Below are 23,490 nucleotides of genomic sequence, written 5' to 3'. Positions count from 1 at the left end.
GTATGACTTAGAATTATGATGTCGCTAATCTGTATTGAGAGTATTATGATAGATGTTTCTGATGAATTGTTTCTACATCTAACTGCCAACATAGCAGGTCTCTGGGTGCATTTTTGCGCTGTGCACACTTGTTCATTACCATGACAAATTGACACTTCACCGTGGATCCATACAGGAAAATCATCGCTTAGATCTTTTCTGTGAGCAGGGTCATGACGTGTATCTAGTTTCAGATACCAATACACAATACATCATATCTCTCTGCGCTTTGGTGTCAATGTGTTATTGAGTTTGGGAGAAGACGGAAATCTACATATATCGACATATGAGAGAGCGACACATCCTTCTCTAATGAGAATAAGATAATGGAATAATTCACCTACGAGTTAATTTTGAATTTGTTTGTTTCGTAATTAACTAAGATAATCACCACCTGGTGACAAAAGAAAGTGTATCTATTTCCTGGTCTCAAGCCTTTAATTTTAGATTTTTTCTCAAAGCAATATCAAAAGGACATCCAGTTTTCGGAGATATGCTGTATGACAGAGTGTCATCTGAATGAAAGCCATGTCTAAGGTCCCTAACCCTAACCCTCATGGTAGCCTGAAACTAAAAGTTGAAATACTTGGTTATAATGCATCGGCTATCAATGAACCATACATCTTGTTTTTGTTCAAGAAAAACTCACCTGTGAGTGTACAACATAGAAACATAAGACAAACTAGAATACGTGAAGTGTCCAATTTAATATTAATGGTTACCACCATTTGTTTGAAATTCCAATGGCAATCACTGTACAGTGTCATGCTCTTGATAAGAGATGATAAAATCCATTTTCACTTTCAGTAAGAACAACATTTCAAATAGTACTGACAGTGATTTTATCCTCTTTTTTCCATTACACAATATGCAGTTCGCTATCCTAATAACATGATCAATGTATAATGTCACGGACATGTTAGTTGTTACTACACATAGGGTATGAAGATGCATTGCAGAGCCAAATTACGCCATGACTCTGTTGCATTATGATCCAGAAACAGTGCGATGATCCACCAGAATACACTTCAATTATAATTCAGTATGGTTAGTTCAGTTGGTTGAAGGAGACAGTTCCTTTTTTTAATATTCCAGAATGATCTGGTTTTCATAGCAAAAGAGACACTCGAATCGGTTCGAATGGGTTCGAATAACAATTTACCGCTTTGATGCTGACAGTGAGCATATTATCCTCCAGTGAACAATACATATTTTATTATCCTAATAACAATCCAGGAAGGTGCCAATTGTGAGGACATGTTGTTGTGTGAGTTCAACGTCCAATGTACATACATACTGTGGTGAATGTTCTCAATTGTTTTATTTCTGTATTTCCAAAGGACCCTAGAGCACAGGGACAAATCATTTAGCATAAGAGGTACAGATCGTTGAAGATTCACACTGGTATAATAGCACAAGGACCTTTCATTTATCATGTTAGTTTGATGAGGAATCCCCCAGTCGCACACAGCCAAACAGCCATGAATATAACCATACACAGACAGTCAGCTGATATCAAATATCCACCAGAGTCAGAACTTCCCCAGCCTTCCTTCACTCGGTTCCCATCGCCTGCCAAACCATGGTTTTTAGATTCCTGCTGAGTCTCGTCCATAACCTTGCGTTTACGTCCATGAAGTGATAACGACCAACAACGTGGTATCACAAACAGTGGTGAGTGTGTATTCTTGTTGTTGATCTTCCTGGTATCTATCATGACGATTAAGATGGTGGTGACAACCGACAGAACGCTGATGCCGAACAGACATGTAAGATACAGGGTGACCAGCGGGATATTGTCGGACGAGTTTGGAAGTAGTCCACTCACGATGCTCATGAATACAGCTAGAGAGAGAAGGCATGTGATGCCATACGAAACCTTCTCGCCACAGTCACACGGCAGTGCGAACACGAATATGTTGAGAAAGGAAAGCACCACTACAGGTAGAATGACATTGAGGACAAAGAACGCCGGACGCCTCTCCAGATCAATCTGAATGTAAAGATTAGATAAGCTTAAATCTTCTCCGATACGCCTTTCGCGAGTGAAAGCTCTGGAACTTGGAAGAATCCATTCTCCGTTAGTTGTGAAGGATTGGCTGTTTGCACTCTTCAAAGCTGAGACCATCTTTACCTCACTTGAATCATAGCTGATTGGGATAAATCGGAACTCGCATGTCTGAACATCAAATGGGAATAAGGTCAGGTCTAACTTACAGTCAGTAAGAAAGTTTGCCCCAGGTGTCCAAGTGACTGTGCCATCGCTGTAAACTGTGATACCGGATGTGTCGTCTTTAAAGACGTCCCGATCCTCCAGAGACACTGGAACCATGAGTTTCGGTCTCCAAATGTCAGTCAGTGGAGGATGAATATACTTAATGCCGTTATAATTCTCAGGTTTCCAGATAAGGAACTCGTCCATCCATGTCAGATTCATCCAGACGTTGCTGTGGAGGGTCTGTCGGACCTGATCAACTTCAGTTATTGCAACCAGGTTGAATGTATTGTGAACGTCAACATGGTGACTCTGGTTGTTCACGGGTCTGTGTTTAGTGCTGTAGTTCCGAAACAGGTCACTGTACAGCCTTTTCATGTCTTCAATATTTTCTGCAGCAGATCTACATACCACCAACACCAACACCAGCACAGACGGGAGCTGCATCTTCCTCGGTCACCAGCTTTGTACAAAATAAGGTCCACCTATCATAATTGATAGTTTAATGGGTGTCTACAGAGAGACCAATTGCCTTGTTGTTTATGTGTAGTCTTGGTGATTATTTCCACAGATAACAAGGACAGTCATCGATTCAAAGGGTATTGAGTATTGGCTTTTATTTGTCGCACAGGCAGCCATGTTGACATATTCCGGCGCTAATGGAACTTCATTATCCACGCAAAAGCATTTACCCACGAAATTGAATTGAAGGCAATGTGTACACACCGATATTAATTGTAATGTCAAGTAGAGGCATCCTAGCCCGAAATGAGTATTGATATATAATACGTCCATTTAAATGACGTATGCTTCATGTTGTATGGGACAACATTGTTCTTTCAGCGGTATTGATTTTGCATATCTTGGACAAAGCAAGCTGTCAGCTCTAAATGATTACAGATTGTTTCTGTATTGTGGGTATCAATCACACATTCCGGTCGTTAACAGTGGGTATACTGTACAAGAAATCTTATGTCGGCCACATATTGTACTTATTGGAGGCTATGTGATCGCTCCATTATAAAGTGAGTGTTGTTGTTTTATGCAAATGCTGTTGCAGGTGTATCACGGCAGCGTACAGATAACGGACTTCGATCCTGGTATATTACAATGTTGGGCTACGATATACAATGTTAACAACTGTGTTTTAGCTGTAAAGTTAGTTAACGATTTCAAACAGTCGGTGCTTCTTTAAACAAGGGACAATTCAAGTAATATTTTGCACATTTATGCCTGATAGAAAACTATACATTGCTATATAAATATAGTCAGATGTTTTCATTCATACCAAGGTTAAGGCCAAAACGAACATAACAATTGTACATTTTCTTGAACTTACCTGAATTACGTTAATGAAAGTGGTATGTGTTTCATGTTAATAACCGTTTTAAATCGTTACGTTTGTGCAAATTGATTTCAATTATCATAAATTCGATTGTCTTTATTGGTAAATAACAGCGAGATGGTAAATTATAAACCATTTCAGTAAATAAAATTATCCAAAAGTAAAACAGAATAAAAGCCTAATTTTCGAGGTCATATGGTAGTTGCAGAAATAAGGACATTAGTGTAACTTGTCATGTTATAAATGTTCAGGAAAACATTAATGACTCATAAATATTCACCAATCCTAATTTCAAGTCTTCTGATTGAATATTTACGATACACGAAAGTACAATTACCCTGTCGTGATGAAGACGTACGAAAATCAAACATGGCGCGTTTCGCCCGATCTCAGCATAACTTATTGCTATTTTAACATCAAGAATACATTGCCTTCATATACATGCATTGGCGAAAGTTGACGATCTTCATTGTCGAAGGTTGTTTCATTTGTCATTTTGCGTTCAATGTGACGAGAGAAAAACGAACTAAAGGCTCGTGAAATCTGACAGCAATATTTCAGTAAGTGCTAAGGTCATCGGATGTGATGTCACATACAGGGGTAGTCTGCTGATAATCTATCGTTACAAAACAATTAAACTAAATTTTGAAATATTTCGCCAGTCACATCCGGAATAAACACACATCACTTCATAGTATCAGTAATCACCACTAATATGAAATAACAATGTGACTGTGACGATATAAGTGGCGTGTTATTTAATTCGTTTGACCTTGTGTGCTCCCATGGCCTGGAAACGGTAGATGATGAATTCACACGCCACATGCTCGGTTTCTCGGTATCTTTTATTTGAACTTTTGTTGATATATTAGGATCACCATTCGATGTTACGTTGAACAAAAAGGAATATCATTCATGTATCTGAGATGTACATGCTGGTCAATAAAATACCAAATAAATATTTTCAGTGTTTCACATTAAATGTGAGATTATGACGAACAGGACTCCAGATGAAGGACAGTTAGAGTCGCGCTGTGAACATACAACCACAGCAACATAAAACCTGGGCAGATGAAATACTTGAAAGCCCTTGAGACTTACTAATACGGTGTGCGTCGACACGAGTGTTGTGATTTTTGTTTACAGATTCAATGCTTTCAATCAATTCAATTGCTTTAATTCACCTTTAAGCTCTACGTATTGTGACAGGCCAAAATGTCGTCGCGATAACAAATACACCCAAGGGGAATGTACAGAAATATGATATCACAATTTGGCGTGCCTAGTGGAGTCATTTACTGACAATTGACTTCGACTGTTTTCCTTAGCGTTAAAACTGACAAAACTAAGGTTACAGCAGGCATCAAATAGTGTACCCTAATGGGTCAATCAAAGAATATTGCTGAGACGGTTGCATTCCGTTCATGGAGAGGCTGTCCAATTATATGCCACAACTAAACATTTGATGAAGGAATTCCAGCATGGAAGGTGGTCTGCACTCTTGTCGATCCATCACTGCGCCACAAAGTAAAACATTGTTCCCGCCAACAATCTCGTACTGAAAATAGGTGCCATTTCAATCCAGGGTGTAGCGGAAACTACAGGGATAATAGAAACAATGCTTCATCACAATTCCCATATGGCAACGTTTTTAGCCAGTAACCACAGCTTTTCAACTGTGCGGTTGTAGATTCCTCAATTTGGGATGGACATCATATGTCTCCTTCACGCAAGGTTGCAAAGTTTGCTCCAGCCTTATGTTTGATATCCTTCTTTATTGTTTGTGACTATACATCTGCAGTGAATCTTTAGTTAGTTAAATGAGGCTATAGTCATATGGCATACATGAACTCACAAGTCATTGCTTTCTAAGTCTGACACCTTGATGTGCGTGGTACCATAGCCACGATAACTGTAATTCCATGTTGTATAATTACACATTAAGTATTGTTGTGTTACGACTGGTTTTCAGCCTTTTCTGACAACGTTTGATAAATTCAATGAATTAGGATCATATTCAACTGATGTAAATTTCGGTTTTGGACAATCACACACCGATCTTGTCGATAGAATGTGAAAGGCATATAACCTGTCATCAATTTGTACTGTGTATCCTCTAATAGTAGGCATTGAGGTGTTGGTACATACATGTAGTCATTAAGTGCTTTCCCTTCTGTTTGGCACATGGGCTCCAAGGGTTATCTTATCTTGTGTAACTGGCCTAATGAACTCAATAATCCATATCAGTAACCACAATAAGATTGAATACAACCCGGTATACACAAATGCATTGGAGTTTACACCAAGGAAGGATCTTATTGTCTCAAATGATTACCAATACACGATGCATTATACCTCACTCTATTTTGGTGTCAATGTATTTATTGAATTTGAGAGAAAACAAACGGTCTATCTCCAGATATCGAACTATCATACTTCTTCTCTCATGACAATATGATAATGGACTGATTCACTTACGAGCAAATATTGAATTTCCACACTGTTCCATGATGTATAAACACAAACAACACCAGATGATAAAATAGTATATATTTCTTTTCTGTCCAGTGTCCCAGGCCTTGAAGGTTAGGTTTTTTCTGTGAGCAGGGTCATGACGTGTATCTAGTTTCAGATACCAATCCACAATACATCGTATCTCTGCGCTTTTGTGTCAATGCTTTTGTTGAGTTCGGGAGAAGACGGAAATCTACATAAATCGACATATGAGAGAGCGACACATCCTTCTCTAATGAGACTAGGATAATGGAATAATTCACCTAAGAATTAATTTTAAATTTGTTTCGAAATTAATTAACATAATTACCACCTGGTGACGAAAGAAAGTATATCTATTTCCTGGTCCCAAGCCTTTTATATTAGATTTTTTCTCAAAGCAGTATCAAAAGAACATCCAGTTTTCAGAGATATGCTGTTGGACAGAGTGTCATCTGAATTAAAGCCATGTCTAATGTCCCTAACCCTAACCCTAACCCTAACCCTAACCCTCATGGTAGCCTGAAACTTAAAGTTGAAATGCTTGGTTATTATGCATCGGCTATCAATGAACCATACATCTTGTTTTTGTTCAAGAAAAACTCACCTGTGAGTGTACAACATAGAAACAAATGACAAACTAGAATACGTGAAGTGTCCAATTTAATATTAATGGTTACCACCATTTGTTTGAAATTCCAATGGCAATCACTGTACAGTATCATGCTCTTGATAAGAGATGATAAAATCCATTTTCACTTTCAGTAAGAACAACATTTCAAATAGTACTGAAAGTGATATTATCCTCTTTTTTCCATTACACAATATGCAGTTCGCTATCCTAATAACATGATCAATGTGTAATGTCACGAACATGTTAGTTGTTACTACACATAGGGTATGAAGATGCATTGCAGAGCCAAAATACGTCATGACTCTGTTGCATTATGATCCAGAAACAGTGCGATGATCCACTTCAATAATAATTCAGTATGGTTAGTTCAGATGGTTGAAGGAGACAGTTCTTCTTTTAATATTCCGGAATGATCTGGTTTTCATAGCAACTGAGGCACTCGAATCGGTTCGAATGGGCTTGAATAATAATTTACCGCTTTGATGCTGACAGTGAGCATATTATCCTCCAGTGAACAATACATATTTTATTATCCTAATAACAATCAAGGAAGGTGCCAATTGTGAGGACATGTAAGGTGTGAAGATGTTTATAAAAATGCGTTGTTGTGTGAGATCAACGGCCAATGTACATACATACTGTGGTGAATGTTCTCAATTGTTTTATTTCTGCTTTTCCAAAGGACCCTAGAGCACAGGGGCAATCATTTAGCATAAGAGGTATAGATCGTTGAAGATTTTACACATTGCCAAAATATGACAAGGACCTTTCATTTATCATGTTAGTTTGATGAGGAATCCCCCAGTTGCACACAGCCAAACAGACATGAATATAACCATACACAGACAGTCAGCTGATATCAAATATCCACCAGAGTCAGAACTTCCCAAGCCTTCCTTCACTCGACCCCTGAGGTTCCCATCGCCTGCCAAATCATGGTGTTTAGATTCCTGCTGAGTCTCGTCCATAACCTTGCGTTTACGTCCATGAAGTGATAACGACCAACAACGTGGTATCACAAACAGTGGTGAGGGTGTATTCTTGTTGTTGATCTTCCTGGTATCTATCATGACGATTAAGATGGTGGTGACAACCGACAGAACGCTGATGCCGAACAGACATGTAAGATACAGGGTGACCAGCGGGATATTGTCGGACGAGTTTGGAAGTAGTCCACTCACGATGCTCATGAATACTGCTAGAGAGAGAAGGCATGTGATGCCATACGAAACCTTCTCGCCACAGTCACACGGCAGTGCGAACACGAATATGTTGAGAAAGGAAAGCACCACTACAGGTAGAATGACATTGAGGACGAAGAACGCCGGACGCCTCTCCAGATCAATCTGAATGTAAAGGAAAGATAAGCTTAAATCTTCTCCGATGCGCCTTTCGCGAGTGTAAGCTCTGGAACTTGGAAGAATCCATTCTCCGTTAGTTGTGAAGGATTGGCTGTTTGCACTCTTCAAAGCTGAGACCATCTTTACCTCACTTGAATTATAGCTGATGGGGATAAATCGGAACTCGCATGTCTGAACATCAAATGGGAATAAGGTCAGGTCTAACTTACAGTCAGTAAGAAAGTTTGCCCCAGGTGTCCAAGTGACTGTGCCATCGCTGTAAACTGTGATACCGGATGTGTCGTCTTTAAAGACGTCCCGATCCTCCAGAGACACTGGAACCATGAGTTTGGGTCTCCAAATGTCAGTCAGTGGAGGATGAATAGACTTAATGCCGTTATAATTCTCAGGTTTCCAGATAAGGAACTCGTCCATCCATGTCAGATTCATCCAGACGTTGCTGTGGAGGGTCTGTCGGACCTGATCAACTTCAGTTATTGCAACCAGGTTGAATGTATTGTGAACGTCAACATGATGACTCTGGTTGTTCACGGGTCTGTGTTTAGTGCTGTAGTTCCGAAACAGGTCACTGTACAGCCTTTTCATGTCTTCAATATTTTCTGCAGCAGATCTACATACCACCAACACCAACACCAGCACAGACGGGAGCTGCATCTTCCTCGGTCACCAGCTTTGTACAAAATAAGGCCCACATATCATAATTGATAGTTTAATGGGTGTCTACAGAGTGACCAATTGCCTAGTTGTTTATGTGTAGTCTAGGTGATTTTTGCCATAGATAACAAGGACAGTCATCGATTCAAAGGGTATTGAGTATTGGCTTATATTTGTCGCACAGCCAGCCATGTTGATATATTCCGGCGCTGATGGAACTTCATTATCCACGCACAATGCATTTACCCACAAAATTGAATTGAAGGCAATGTGTACACACCGATATTAATTGTGATATCGAGTAGAGGCATCCTAGCCCGAATTGATTATTGATATATTATACGTACATTTACATGACGTTTGCTTCATTTTGTAAAGGACAACATTGTTCTTTCAGCGGTATTGTTTTTGCATATCTTGGACAAAGCAAGCTGTCAGCTCTAAATGATTACAGATTGTTTCTGTATTGTGGGTATCAATCACACATTCCGGTCGTTAACAGTGGGTATACTGTACAAGAAATCTTATGTCGGCCACATATTGTACTCCATCATAAAGTGAGTGTTGTTGTTTTATGCAAATGTTGTTGCAGGTGAATCACGGCAGCGTACAGATAACGGACTTCGATCCTGGTATATTACAATGTTGGGCTGCGATATACAATGTTAACAACTGTGTTTTAGCTGTAAAGCTAGTTAACGATTTCAAACAGTCGGTGCTTCTTTGAACAAGGGACAATTCAAGTAATATTTTGCACATTTATGCCTGATAGAAAACTATACATTGCTATATAAAAACATTCTGATGTTTTCATTTATACCAAGGTTAAGGCCAAAAGGAACATAACATTTGTACATTTTCTTGAACTTCCTGAATTACGTTATTGAAGGTGGTGTGCGTTTCATGTTAATAACCGTTTTAAATCGTTAAGTTTGTGCAAATTGATATAATCTTATCTCCGATATCGTAATTGTAACCGAGTATAAATTCGATTGTCTTTATTGGTAAATAACAGCGAGATGGTAAATTATAAACCATTTCAGTAAATGAATTATCCAAAATTAAAACAGAATAAAAACTTAATTTTCGAGGTCATCATGGCAGACGTAGAAATAAGGACATTAATGTAGCATGTCACGTTATGAATGTTCAGGAAACAATAAAAATGACTTATAAATATTCAGCCATCCTAATTTCAAGTCTTTTAATTGAATATTTACGATAAACGAAAATACAATTACCCTGTCGTGATGAAGACGTACGAAAATCAAACATGGCGCGTTTCGCCCGATCTCAGCACAACTTATTGCTATTTTAACATCAAGAATACATTGCCTTCATATACATGTATTGGCGAAAGTTGACGATCTTCATTGTCGAAGGTTGTTTCATTTGTCATTTTGCGTTCAGTGTGACGACAGAAAAACGATCTAAAGGATCGTGAAATCTGACAGCAATATTTCAGTAAGTGCTAAGGTCATCGGATGTGATGTCACGGACAGGGGTAGTCTGCTGATAATCAATCGTTACAAAACAATAACAGACGAGTAAATTTTGAAATTGTTCGCCAGTCACATCCGGAATAAACACACATCACTTCATAGTTTCAGTAATCACCACTAATATGAAATAACAATGCGACTTTGACGATATTATTGGCGTGTTATTTAATTCGTTTGACCTTGTGTGCTCCCATGACCTGGAAACGGTAGATGATGAATTAACACGCCACATTCGCAGTTTCTCGGTATCTTTTATTTGAACTATTGTTGATATATTAGGATCACCTTTCGATGTTACGTTGAACAAAAAGGAATAACATTCATGTATTTGAGATGTAAATGAGATCAAAATGTCGGAATGTCGGAATGTACAGAAAAATGATATCACAATTTGGCGTGCCTAGTGGAGTCATTTACTGACAATTGACTTCAACACTATTCCATAAAACTGACAAAACTAAAGCCACCCTGACACTTGCACGATTTTTGTTCCCGCAATGGCTCGAACTTCGGCGTGCGATTGATTAAAGTCTTCGGAAACGAGCGTGAGTAGAGTGTGAAGGGTGCGGGGATGCGTGCCATGTCGTAGAGAAAATTTAAAAATGTTCAAATATTTGGCGTGCCACTTGCGTGAACCATGCGCGAACACTGTACGAACTCGGCGCGAACACTGCCGACGGTGCGTGTCAATGCGTGCCATGGGAATCCACTACACGCTCTGACACGCCATGCCACGCATGGGTCACGAACTGTCCACGTTGTGGGCGCGCCTATTCGCGCCGCGTTCACGCATTCGAGCCTGTCGCGGAGTGATCGTGCGGTCGTTGGAATCGTAATCATGGAACGCCCAGCTCACGCATATGTCGCGCAAGTCACGAACCATTCGCGCAATGCACGAACTGCTCACGAAGTGTTTACGCATTGTTCGCGCGTAGTTCCCGACCAATGAGCGACGACGGCGCTCGCGTCAGTGCGTATGTAAGTGGGTCCTGGTCATTCTGCAACTTGCTAGCAAACGGACAACATGCCTTACAAGGAGAAAGTCCGTATAAGAAGGGGAAGACCAATGAAGAGACCAGGCCAGAGACAGAGAAAGAGACAGAGATTGCAGACAGGGAGAGGGATCTTTCTCCTCCTTCCTCCTGCTCAAGTGTGGATATTGTTCCACAGACACAACTTGAAGTTTTTACAGAGACTTAAATAGAACTGTCAAGTGAAGAAGAGCCCACAGTAAAACAGAAGAAGAGAATCAGAGTGTCCAAGGAAGAAATTCCTGAGTATAAGTGGACAGATGAGGGTACCATGAAAATAGCCGAAAATGTAAAAGACTACCAACAGTTGTATGACAAGAGACAGAAGGACTGGCTCAATGGGGCACCACCCCCTACCCCAACATCAACATACTAGAACTTATACCAAGCATCTGCAACAGCTGTGAGTACAATGCTGTGGAAGCCCTTGTGATTATAATAGAGGGAGCCTGCTTTGCGTGGCTTCTTCATAGCAACGTGCTTGCCGTCCAGGGCCCCCAGGCAGTTGTGGTAGTTCCATTTGGAGCTGAACATCTCAGCAACCTCCTTCCACGTTTCTTGATTTTGGGGCAGCTGAGCACTTCGTCCTTGTACAGGGCGCAAACAGGGCGCAAACGCGGCACGCCTTGCCACGACGCATTGCGCGGCATTGTAGGGACAAAAATCGTGCAAGTGTCAGGGTGGCTTAAGGCTACAGCAGGCATCAAATAGTCTACCCTAATGGGTCAATCAAAGAATATTGATGAGACGGTTGCATTCCGTTCATGGAGAGGCTGGCCAATTATATGCCACAACTAAACATTTGATGAAGGAATTCCAGCATGGAAGGTGGTCTGCACTCTTGTCGATCCATCACTGCGCCACAAAGTAAAACATTGTTCCCGCCAACAATCTCGTACTGAAAATAGTTGCCATTTCAATCCATGATGTAAAGGAAACTTATGGGACAATAGAAACAATGCTTCATCACAATTCCCATATGGCAACGTTTTGTGCCAGTAACCACAGCTTTTCAACTGTGCGGTTGTATATTCTTCAATTTGGGATGGACATCATATGTCTCCTTCACGCAAGGTTGCAAAGCTTGGTCCAGCCTCATGTTTCATATACGGAAAGAATACTTCTTTGTTGTTTAAGACTATACAACTGCAGTGAATCTTTAGTTAGTTAAATGAGTCTATAGTCATATGGCATACATGAACTCACAAGTCATTGCTTTCTAAGCCTGACACCTTGATGTGCGTGGTACCATAGCCACGATAACTGTAATTCCATGTTGTATAATTACACATTAAGTACTGTTGTGTTACGACTGGTTTTCAGCCTTTTCTGACAACGTTTGATAAATTCAATGAATTTGGATCAAATTCAACTTATCTAAATTTCGGTTTTGGACAATCACACACCGACCTTGTCAATAGAAGGTGAAACGCATATAACCTGTCATCAATTTGTACTGTGTATCCTCTAATAGTAGGCATTGGGGTGTTGGTACATCCATGTAGTCATTAAGTGCTTTCCCTTCTGTTTGGCACATGGGCTCCAAGGGTTATCTTATCTTGTGTAACTGGCCAAATGCATTGGAGTTTACACCAAGGAAGGATCTTATGGTCTCAAATGATTACCAATACACGATGCATTATACCTCACTCTATTTTGGTGTCAATATATTTATTGAATTTGAGAGAGGACAAACGGCCTATCTCCAAATATTGAACTATCATAGTTCTTCTCTAATAAATTGATATTGAATTTCCACACTGTTGCATAATGTATAAATACAAACAACACCAGATGATAGAATATTTCTTTTCTGTCCAGTGTCCCAAGCCTTGAAGAATTGATCTTTTCTGTGAGCAGGGTCATGACGTGTATCTAGTTTCAGAGTTGGACTGAGTGTAATATCAATGAAACCATGTGTAATGGTGGTCTGATACTGAGTGACGAAATGATGTCGGTATATAAACTTTGAGTTATTGGAACATCTTCTCTTCTATGTGGCACACGGGTATCAATGGTGACACTTATTCTTGTGGCCGTGTGCTAATAGAACCTAATAATTCATATCAAATAAACCAATAACGCCACTAGATAAGACTGATTTGAAACGACCTTATACACATACACATTGGAGTTCACAATGAGTAATGATCTTACAGTCTAAATTGATTACCAATACACAATACATCGTATCTCTCTGCGCGTTGGTGTCAATGTGTTTGTTGAGTTTTGGAGAAGACGGAAATCTACATATATCGACATATCAGAGTGCGATACATCCTTCTCTAATGAGAATAAAATAATAGAATAATTCACCTACGACTTAATTTTAAATTTGTTTTGTAATTAATTAACATAATCACCACCTGGTGACAGAAGAAAGTATATCTATTTCCTGGTCTCAAGCCTTTTATATTAGATTTTCTCTCAAAGCAGTATCAAAAGAACATCCAGATATGCTGTTGGACAGAGTGTCATCTGAATGAAAGCGATGTTTAATGTCCCTGACCCTAACCCTAACCTTAACCCTTATTGTAGCCTGAAACTGAAAGTTGAAATGCTTGGTTATTATGCATTGGCTATCAATGAACCATACATCTTGTTTTTGTTCAAGAAAAACTCACCTGTGAGTGTACAACATAGAAACAAATGACAAACTAGAATACGTGAAGTGTCCAATTTAATACTAATGGCTAACAACATTTGTTCAAAATTTCAATGGCAATCTCTGAACAGTGTCATGCCCTTGATAAGAGATGATAAAATCCATTTTCTCTTTCAGTAAGAATAACATTTCAAATAGTACTGAAAGTGATTTTATCCTCTTTTTTTCCATTACACAATATGTAGTGTGCTATCCTAATAACATGACCAATGTATAATGTCACGGACATGCTAGTTGTTACTACACACAAGGTATGAAGATGCATTGCAAATTAGGTCATTACTCTGTTGCATTATGATCCAGAAACAGTGCGATGATCCACCAGAATACACGTCAATGATAATTCTGTATGGTTAGTGTAGATTGTTGGAATGATCTGGTTTTCATAGCAACTGAGTCACCCGAATCGGTTCGAATTGGTTCCAATAACAATTTACCGCTTTGATGCTGACAGTGAGCATGTCATGCTCCAGTGTACAATACATATTTTATTATCCTAATAACAATCCAGGAAAGTGCCAATTGTGAGGACATGTAAGGTGTGAAGATGTTTATAAAAATGCGTTGTTGTGTGAGATCAACGTCCAATGTACATACATACTGTGGTGAATGTTCTCAATTGTTTTATTTCTGTTTTTCCAAAGGACCCTAGAGCACAGGGACAAATCATTTAGCATAAGAGGTATAGATCGTTGAAGATTCACACTTGCAGAATAGCACAAGGACCTTTCATTTATCATGTTAGTTTGATGAGGAATACCCCAGTCGCACACAGCCAAACAGCCATGAATATAACCATACACAGACAGTCAGTTGATATCAAATATCCACCAGAGTCAGAACTTCCCCAGCCTTCCTTCACTCGACCCCTGAGGTTCCCATCGCCTGCCAAACCATGGTTTTTAGATTCCTGCTGAGTCTCGTCCATAACCTTGCGTTTACGTCCATGAAGTGATAACGACCAACAACGTGGTATCACAAACAGTGGTGAGGGTGTATTCTTGTTGTTAATCTTCCTGGTATCTATCATGACGATTAAGATGGTGGTGGCAACCGACAGAACGCTGATGCCGAACAGACATGTAAGATACAGGGTGACCAGCGGGATATTGTCGGACGAGTTTGGAAGTAGTCCACTCACGATGCTCATGAATACAGCTAGAGAGAGAAGGCATGTGATGCCATACGAAACCTTCTCGCCACAGTCACACGGCAGTGCGAACACAAATATGTTGAGAAAGGAAAGCACCACTACAGGTAGAATGACATTGAGGACAAAGAACGCCGGACGCCTCTCCAGATCAATCTGAATGTAAAGGAAAGATAAGCTTAAATCTTCTCCGATGCGCCTTTCGCGAGTGAAAGCTTTGGAACTTGGAAGAATCCATTCTCCGTTAGTTGTGAAGAATTGGCTGTTTGCACTCTTCAAAGCTGAGACCATCTTTACCTCACTTGAATAATAGCTGATGGGGATAAATCGGAACTCGCATGTCTGAACATCAAATGGGAATAAGGTCAGGTCTAACTTACAGTCAGTAAGAAAGTTTGCCCCAGGTGTCCAAGTGACTGTGCCATCGCTGTAAACTGTGATACCGGATGTGTCGTCTTTAAAGACGTCCCGATCCTCCAGAGACACTGGAACCATGAGTTTGGGTCTCCAAATGTCAGTCAGTGGAGGATGAATAGACTTAATGCCGTTATAATTCTCAGGTTTCCAGATAAGGAACTCGTCCATCCATGTCAGATTCATCCAGACGTTGCTGTGGAGGGTCTGTCGGACCTGATTAACTTCAGTTATGGCAACCAGGTTGAATGTATTGTGAACGTCAACATGGTGACTCTGGTTGTTCACGGGTCTGTGTTTAGTGCTGTAGTTCCGAAAGAGGTCGCTGTACAGCCTTTTCATGTCTTCAATATTTTCTGCAGCAGATCTACATACCACCAACACCAACACCAGCACAGACGGGAGCTGCATCTTCCTCGGTCACCAGCTTTGTACAAAATAAGGTCCACATATCATAATTTATCTCCTGCGCTAATGGAACTTCATTATCCACGGATAATTGAATAAAAGGTAATGTGTACACACCGATATTAATTGTGATATCGAATAAAGGCATCCCAGCCCGAATTGATTATTGATATATATAATACGTCTATTTACATGACGTATGCTTCATGTTGTATGGGACAACATTGTTCTTTCGGCGGTATTGTTTTTGCATATCTTGGACAAAGCAAGCTGTCAGCTCTAAATGATAACAGATTGTTTCTGTATTGTGGGTATCAATCACACATTGACTGCGTTATTACTTGAACAATAATCAGAGAAGTAAGGAAGTTCTTACTTTACTTAGAGATTAATGAGAGCAGGGGTCACCATGAGGTGTACTGAGAAGTACAGCACCAATCATCTGATGATCTGGGCAGTAGACTGGAGTCTGCAATGCTACAGCACTGGTATGATCAGTAAACAACACGTCCAGTGACAGTGAGTTGGAGAGTTGGAGAGTGAATGAGTTGAGTCATTTTCCGCACATTAAAGAAATCTTCAAGTTACAGCTTTTCAATCAGATCACAGGTGAAATCCCTAGTTACTAGGACATGCTCACATCCATGCTGCTTGGAGAGATCCTGAAGTTCCTGCATAAAATGAGTAAGTGAATGTGACAACCGTGTCCATGACACTTTTGGAAAAAAACATACACACAAGCAATGCAGAACTTGCCAACAAGAAAGGAAATGTATTCAATACTGCGAGATGATATTACATCACATAGCTGGACACTGTTCTTGAAACTTGTTGAAACATACTCAGCAATACCATGTGTAGTGTCTCTTAGATACACTTGGTATTCTGGCAGGTCTCTTTCACTGTAATCATTGATGTGTGTTTCTGTGAAACACAAACCATCAAGCACACCAACAAACTTACACTGCGAGGAAGCAGGCTGGTTCGGGTGTCCCTGTTCATGTTACCGGCGTACACTGCGAGGAAGCAGGCTGGTTCGGGTGTCCCTGTTCATGTTACCGGCGTACACTGCGAGGAAGCAGGCTGGTTCGGGTGTTCCTGTTCATGTTACCGGCGTACACTGCGAGGAAGCAGGCTGGTTCGGGTGTTCCTGTTCATGTTACCACTACCCACTGTGAGGAAGCAGGCTGGTTCGGGTGTTCCTGTTCATGTTACCACTACCCACTGTGAGGAAGCAGGCTGGTTCGGGTGTTCCTGTTCATGTTACCGGCGTACACTGCGAGGAAGCAGGCTGGTTCGGGTGTTCCTGTTCATGTTACCGGCGTACACTGCGAGGAAGCAGGCTGGTTCGGGTGTTCCTGTTCATGTTACCGGCGTACACTGCGAGGAAGCAGGCTGGTTCGGGTGTTCCTGTTCATGTTACCGGCGTACAATGCGAGGAAGCAGGCTGGTTCGGGTGTCCCTGTTCATGTAACCGGCGTACACTGCGAGGAAGCAGGCTGGTTCGGGTGTTCCTGTTCATGTTACTGGCATGCACTGAGAGGAAGCAGGCTGGTTCGGGTGTCCCTGTTCTTGTTACCGGCGTACACTGCGAGGAAGCAGGCTGGTTCGGGTGTTCCTGTTCATGTTACCGGCGTACACTGCGAGGAAGCAGGCTGGTTCGGGTGTTCCTGTTCATGTTACCGGCGTACACTGCGAGGAAGCAGGCTGGTTCGGGTGTTCCTGTTCATGTTACTGGCATGCAGGCTGGTTAGGGCATCACGATTCATGTTACTGGTACCCTGGTTCAGGTGCCACTGTTCATGTTACCGTTATGCACTGCGAGGATGTAGACTGGTTCAGGGTGTCCCTGTTCATGTTACAACTATACACTGCGAGGAGGTAGGCTGGTTCGGGTGCCCCTGTTCATGTTACTGGAACCCACTGTGAGGAAGTAGGCTGGTTCGATTGCCACTGTTCATGTTACCACCATGCACTGCGATGAAGTAGGCTGGTTCGGGTGCCACTTGTAAATTGTGTTTTCACAATAAATCAATATATATCTTGACCAAGTTCCTTTGTCAAGTGGTATACATCTCAATAAGGGTAATTATGGTAACGGTTCTCAGACAACCCTGAGTAGATTTTTTTTTAGAAATGTGAACGGTTTCCGAGTTATGCTCTTGCTAAGGAAACATTCGTAAAATCTCAAAACGATGAAAAGGAACAAGTTTACCACAAGACCTACTCATATGCCAAGTTTAGAAGAAATATTGTATTGTTGTCACGATTTGGCCAAGTTTGGTGATTTTCAAAGTCAAAGTAGTTGCCATGGAATACTTTTTCGAAAAATACCAAAGTATCTAAAGGCACCAGTTTTCCACTAGACCTATTTATGTGCCAAGTTTGAAGACATATTGTACTGTTTTCAAGATCTGCTCAGGAAACAGGGACTACTGCCATTTTCAGTCTAAGTCAAAGTCGTTGGAAACTCGAAAAAATATTTTTTTTAAAAATCATAAACTATCACAAGGCACCAGTTCACAGCTGGACCTATCTATGTGCCACGTTTGGTTAAGATATCTCTAATGGTTTTTGTGTTCTGCTTCGGAAACGAAATGTGATGGACGGAAATACAGACAAAGTGGTCAGAATATCCAATCAAACTATTCAATAAATTTGGATCACTTGAAGACAAGGATGTGGTGTCTGGAAACATCAATCCTAGGGCACACAGCTTATCGCCCTCAAAGAAAGTGTGGGATCGGTCCCCAATAAATCCCCAGACAAGGCAGTTTATTCCAAGAACATTATTCAGTGGACTAAGAACTAATTTTAATGAATTACAGCTATTAGTCCAGGATTTGAAGCCATCGGCATTCTGCTATCTGAATGATGAAACCTGTCTGAAGCAGACAGATAATTTTAACTTACGTCAGTTCATTAATTGCATACAATACATACTCCTCCGGGTGATAGGGCCACACGAGAACTCCAATCATTGTGAGGCAGGATGTCATTCACAGCCCTGTTATTATTAAAACTAACCTTCAAGCTGTTGCTTTCCGACTTTGCTTTTACATTGAGCTCTCTATATATTCCGCCTTCCTCAACTCTTCATCAGTCTGATCTTCTATGATCAACTCCCAAAGCCTTGTATAATTATGGGTGATTTGAATTGTCACAGCCTACTCTGGGGTGGTACACACACTAATATTAAAGGTGAAATAATAGAAGATTTCATATCAAATAATGACCTATGTATCTTTAATGATCACTCGAACACTTTTTTGCATCATGCCGCTGGCACTTACTCTTCTTTAGATTTGTCTCTAACTGATTCCATCCTACGAATTCGAATGGTCACTCCACAATTACTTTTGTGGAAGTGACCATTTTCCAGCTATCCTTTCATCAGTTGATCAATCTGACACCTTCAACGAGATGGAATTTTACAAAAGCTAAGTGGTCTTTGTTTCAGACTTATGCACAAATAAACTCAGACCTGAGTGTTTCAGTGATGTTGATGATCCTGTTCAGGCTGTTTCTGTTACCTAAGTCCCCTACAAATCCACGTATACTGTTTAATACCGATGTTAACAAGCTAAGAGAGCTAGGACAAAGGCAGGAAATATGTCCGCCATCATCCAACCGTCCATGATTTAAATAAATTTTAAATATTAAATGCAAATGCTCGTCGCACGTTTAAATAAACTAAACGCCACTCTTGACAGGAACTATGTTTCTAAAATAAATTCCAAAACCCCTAGTTTTAGGGTTTGGAATATGGTGTAAAGGATAAAGGGTAAAGGATCCAAATCTAGTGTTCACCATCTTAAGGAGGGTGGCACACTATTAACCGATGAAAGTGATATAGCAAACAGACTAGGAGGAACTTTAGCTAAACATTCTTCCTCATTAAATAATACACCAAATATCAGAAATGTAAAGAATAACAAGAAAATAAAATAAAATAAAATTGATTTTAATTCTTATAATGGTGAGGATTATAATGATTTCCATTCATGAGCTGCATAGGGCCTTAGGGTAAGTTCATGATACTACTATAGGTGCTAATCGTATTCATTATCAGTTACTTAAACATTTACCTGAATCCTGTAAAGACACATTTTGTTAACTATATTTGATAATATCTGGACACATTGCCTTATTTAGCAGGTTGATGGCAAACAGTATCCTCTATCAAACTTTTAGGAAACATATGGTTTCAGATACTTATTACACATATTCGTAAAATAGGAGAGTTCATTTTGTTTAAGGGCACACGTAAATTATCTAAATTTCATTTGTTTGTTTGTTTGTTTGTTGTTTAACGCCAAGACAGCGAACCTGACCACCCGATCCCGTTAGACGCCTCTTACGATAAACATAGTCGCCTTGTACGGCAAGCACTGGTTGAAGCTTAAAACATGTTGAATAGTTTTTTTAGTTCTGGTCCGGAAACGACACCTACCTCCGTTTCAGCTAAGTCTAAAAAAAATTTCTATGGGAACAGGGAAAAATCTAATTTTGAAAACTTCCTAAACAACAAAAGGCACCACTTTAGCCCTGCATTAAAACATGTACTAGGTTTGGATGAAACATCTGTTACGGACAGTAAATTTCAAGTTGTGTTCCGGAAACGACACCTACCCCGATCCTTTTCAGATTAACATGATAATCGAGGAATAAAAATGTCAAAAATCCGTAAATAACAAAAGGCACCACTTCTGTTTGATCTGTTTGATGTAACTGCCAAGTTTTGTTGACACATATTGAACGGTTTTTGAGTTACGCTGAAGATACGGGGTAGAATAGGTCTTCAGCAACCTATGCTTGCCGTAAAAGGCGAATATCAGATATTTGTAAACAACAGTGGAAGGCCATTTCAGAAACCTTTCTATGGGACATAGTTGAACACAATTGTAAGCAAATTGTATGTGCAAATATTTGGTAAAGACTAGTTAGTCTCATTCAAGATATGAGGAAGAAATATTCCCCACCTCGTGATTAAAATGTCAATAATTTATTGTTACTGAAGTCACGTCGTCGTGTGTCCCCGTTAAACGAACAATTGTAATGTTCATGTCTGGTCGTGTTGACTTTGGGTATACATTTTGGCAAAGATGTGTAACTTCACGAAGAAGCCTTTTCAAAATAGCGTCCCGACCGCCATCAGAATGTGCCAATCCGAGAATGTCAGCCCATCCTCGTGATGTCAGCTCAAGGCATTTTACATGTCACGCATCCAGTGGTGCAAGATGTCAATACTGGTGTTTTACTTCCAAGGGTGGAAACATATTTATTAAAAGGAGTGGTGCGTATGCAGATGAACATATAAATGCCGGATGGTTGTAACAATTTGCGATTGGTGTTTCAATTGTCTTTCACTTAAGTAGCTGCACCTATTATCAACCATGGGTGTCTTTGATGGGACAACATCTATACACATGTGCTACGGTACTAAAGAAGACTAGTCCAACTCTGTGATCCCATTTCGTTTCCTCTTTCCTCTTTCAAGAATTGGTTACCTTATGCCCATGGTACATTAACCACATTTATGCAACTGTATATACTGCAATAAGTTTGGAAATAATATATAATACTCAGGTTTCCAGAAAAAGGAACTCGTCTCGCCATGTCAGATTCATCCAGGCGTTGCTATGGATGATCTGGCGGACCTGATCTACTTCAGTTACTGTCAACATGGTGACTCTGGTTGTACACTGGTCTGCGTTTAGTGCTGTAGTTCCGAAACAGGTTGGTGTACAGCCTCGTCATCTCTTCAATACTTCCTGTCGACAGATCTGAAAACAGCCAGGACTACTACCACACACAGGGGCTCCATCATCTATGTTACCGTTGATGGCAATGTACGACTGATCACCAACTTTTAAACAAACCTCCTCAGTCAACGTCAATGTAAACCGTAAATGGCTTTGTTGGTTGGCTTGTTGTTTAACGCCGCACTCAGCAATATTCCAGCTAAATGAGGGCGGTCTGTAAAAATAATCGACAATCCAGTGATTGATGTCATGTTTGCTTGTTGGTTTGTTTGTTGTTTAACGCCGCACTAAGCAATATTCCAGCTATATGACGGCGGTCTGTAAGTAATCGAGTCTGGACCAGACAATCCAGTGATTGATAACATGAGCATCGATCCATGCAATTGGGATCGATGACATACATCTACCAAGTCAGCGCGCCTGACCATCCGATCCCGTTAGTCGCCTCTTACGACAAACATAGTCGCCTTTTACAGCAAGCATGGGTTCTGAAGACCTATTCTATCCCGGATCTTCACGGGTCTTGTGACATAACAACCTGAGGACACTGCCTCACAGTCCTCTACAGTATACCTCAGAGGAGAACGACTTAGAAAAACGTACGGTCTCCGTCAAGGACATTTCAAACTGTACTTAATCAGTCACTATTGCGTATCGAACTGTTTCAACAAAAATGACATCATTATTCCTTTAATTGTAATTGGAGAAAGACGCTACGCGTCAAAGGATTTTGGTTTGTTTGTTGTTTAACGTCGCACTCGGCAATATTCAAGCAATATGACGGCGGTCTGTAAGTAATCGAGTATGGACCAGACAATCCAGTGATTGATGTCATGAGCATCGATCCATGCAATTGGGATATGATGACATGCATCAACCAAGTCAGCGAGCCTGACCACCCTATTCCGTTTGTCGCCTCGTACGACAAGCATAGTGGCCTTTTACGGCTGGCATGGGTTGCTGAAGACCTTTCTACCCCGGATCTTCACGGGTCTTGTGACATAACAACCTGAGGACACTGCCTCACAGTCCTCTACAGTATACCGGGTCTGCAGTCACGGGTCTGCACCAAAGTCAGAAGTGGACACAGTCATACTGCTTCTACCACAAAATCTTTGTGGAAAGTGCATGCTCGATTGTTCCTCAAAAGTTGTGAAATAGAATTATAGAACTAAGTAATTCAATTCCCTTGTGTTTGACATGCAACGCTGTGTATCTTTGACGATTTGACTTTGAGTCGGCAATCGAAATGGGACGTAAAGCACTACAGATTCACGAAATGTAGTTGCGCAGTGAACTGGAATCCATACCACCAGACATAATTAATTGAGCACAGATTAAATATTTGAACAGTCCCTCTGGCTTTCAAAGCGCCCTTGAGACTTACCAATCAAGCTGGCTCCACGAGGTCTTTGAGATCCCAATCAACAGTAATAAAATACCTACTCTTCTGTTTGGCACGCAGATATTAATGGTGACAGTTATTCTTGTGTAATGACTCTTTTGGAACGTATTAATCCATATCCAGTAACTACAATAAGACACGCTAAAACACGCGGCACACAAATGTATTGGAGTTTACAAGAGTAATGATCTTCTATTTTTATTTGGTTACCAATACACAATGTGTTATATCTCTCTTTGTGTTGGTATCAGTGTACGTATTTAGTGTGGGAGAAGACAAAAATTTCCTGTGTTCGATCCATCATTCTCTGATATGAATAGGATGATGGACTAATTCACCTACGAGCAAATATTAATTTTCTAAGCATTTCATAATGCATTAGCACAAACAACGCCTGGTGATAACAGAA

At 40.4% G+C, this 23,490-nt stretch overlaps 3 protein-coding genes across 3 annotated transcripts; all 3 read right to left on the bottom strand.

The window, feature by feature from the left end:
• Window positions 1-731: 731 nt before the first annotated feature.
• On the bottom strand, window positions 732-2,734 carry LOC124150675 (neuronal acetylcholine receptor subunit alpha-3-like). Its single transcript, XM_046522668.2, has one exon. It carries the CDS (start codon window positions 2,699-2,701, stop codon window positions 1,472-1,474), a length of 1,230 nt encoding a protein of 409 aa, XP_046378624.2. The 5' UTR covers window positions 2,702-2,734; the 3' UTR covers window positions 732-1,471.
• A 4,060-nt stretch (window positions 2,735-6,794) lies between these two features.
• Window positions 6,795-8,754, bottom strand: LOC124150626 (neuronal acetylcholine receptor subunit alpha-3-like). Its single transcript, XM_046522585.2, has one exon. The coding sequence runs from the start codon at window positions 8,739-8,741 to the stop codon at window positions 7,503-7,505; it is 1,239 nt and encodes a 412-aa protein (XP_046378541.2). The 5' UTR covers window positions 8,742-8,754; the 3' UTR covers window positions 6,795-7,502.
• A 5,921-nt stretch (window positions 8,755-14,675) lies between these two features.
• Window positions 14,676-15,914, bottom strand: LOC124150625 (neuronal acetylcholine receptor subunit alpha-3-like). Its single transcript, XM_046522584.2, has one exon. It carries the CDS (start codon window positions 15,912-15,914, stop codon window positions 14,676-14,678), a length of 1,239 nt encoding a protein of 412 aa, XP_046378540.2.
• Between the last annotated feature and the right edge of the window lie 7,576 nt (window positions 15,915-23,490).

This window comes from Haliotis rufescens, unplaced genomic scaffold (genome assembly GCF_023055435.1).
Source record: "Haliotis rufescens isolate VD_foot unplaced genomic scaffold, xgHalRufe1.0.p SCAF_119, whole genome shotgun sequence".
Taxonomy (NCBI): domain Eukaryota; kingdom Metazoa; phylum Mollusca; class Gastropoda; order Lepetellida; family Haliotidae; genus Haliotis; species Haliotis rufescens.
The sequence above is the reverse complement of the archived record's forward strand: the minus strand, read 5'-3'. Positions and strand labels throughout refer to the sequence as shown.

Excerpts from the sequence above, each read along its gene's own strand:
- LOC124150626 (XM_046522585.2), bottom strand. The coding sequence starts at position 8,741 with ATGCAGCTCCCGTCTGTGCTGGTGTTGGTGTTGGTGGTATGTAGATCT.
- LOC124150675 (XM_046522668.2), bottom strand. The coding sequence starts at position 2,701 with ATGCAGCTCCCGTCTGTGCTGGTGTTGGTGTTGGTGGTATGTAGATCT.
- LOC124150625 (XM_046522584.2), bottom strand. The coding sequence starts at position 15,914 with ATGCAGCTCCCGTCTGTGCTGGTGTTGGTGTTGGTGGTATGTAGATCT.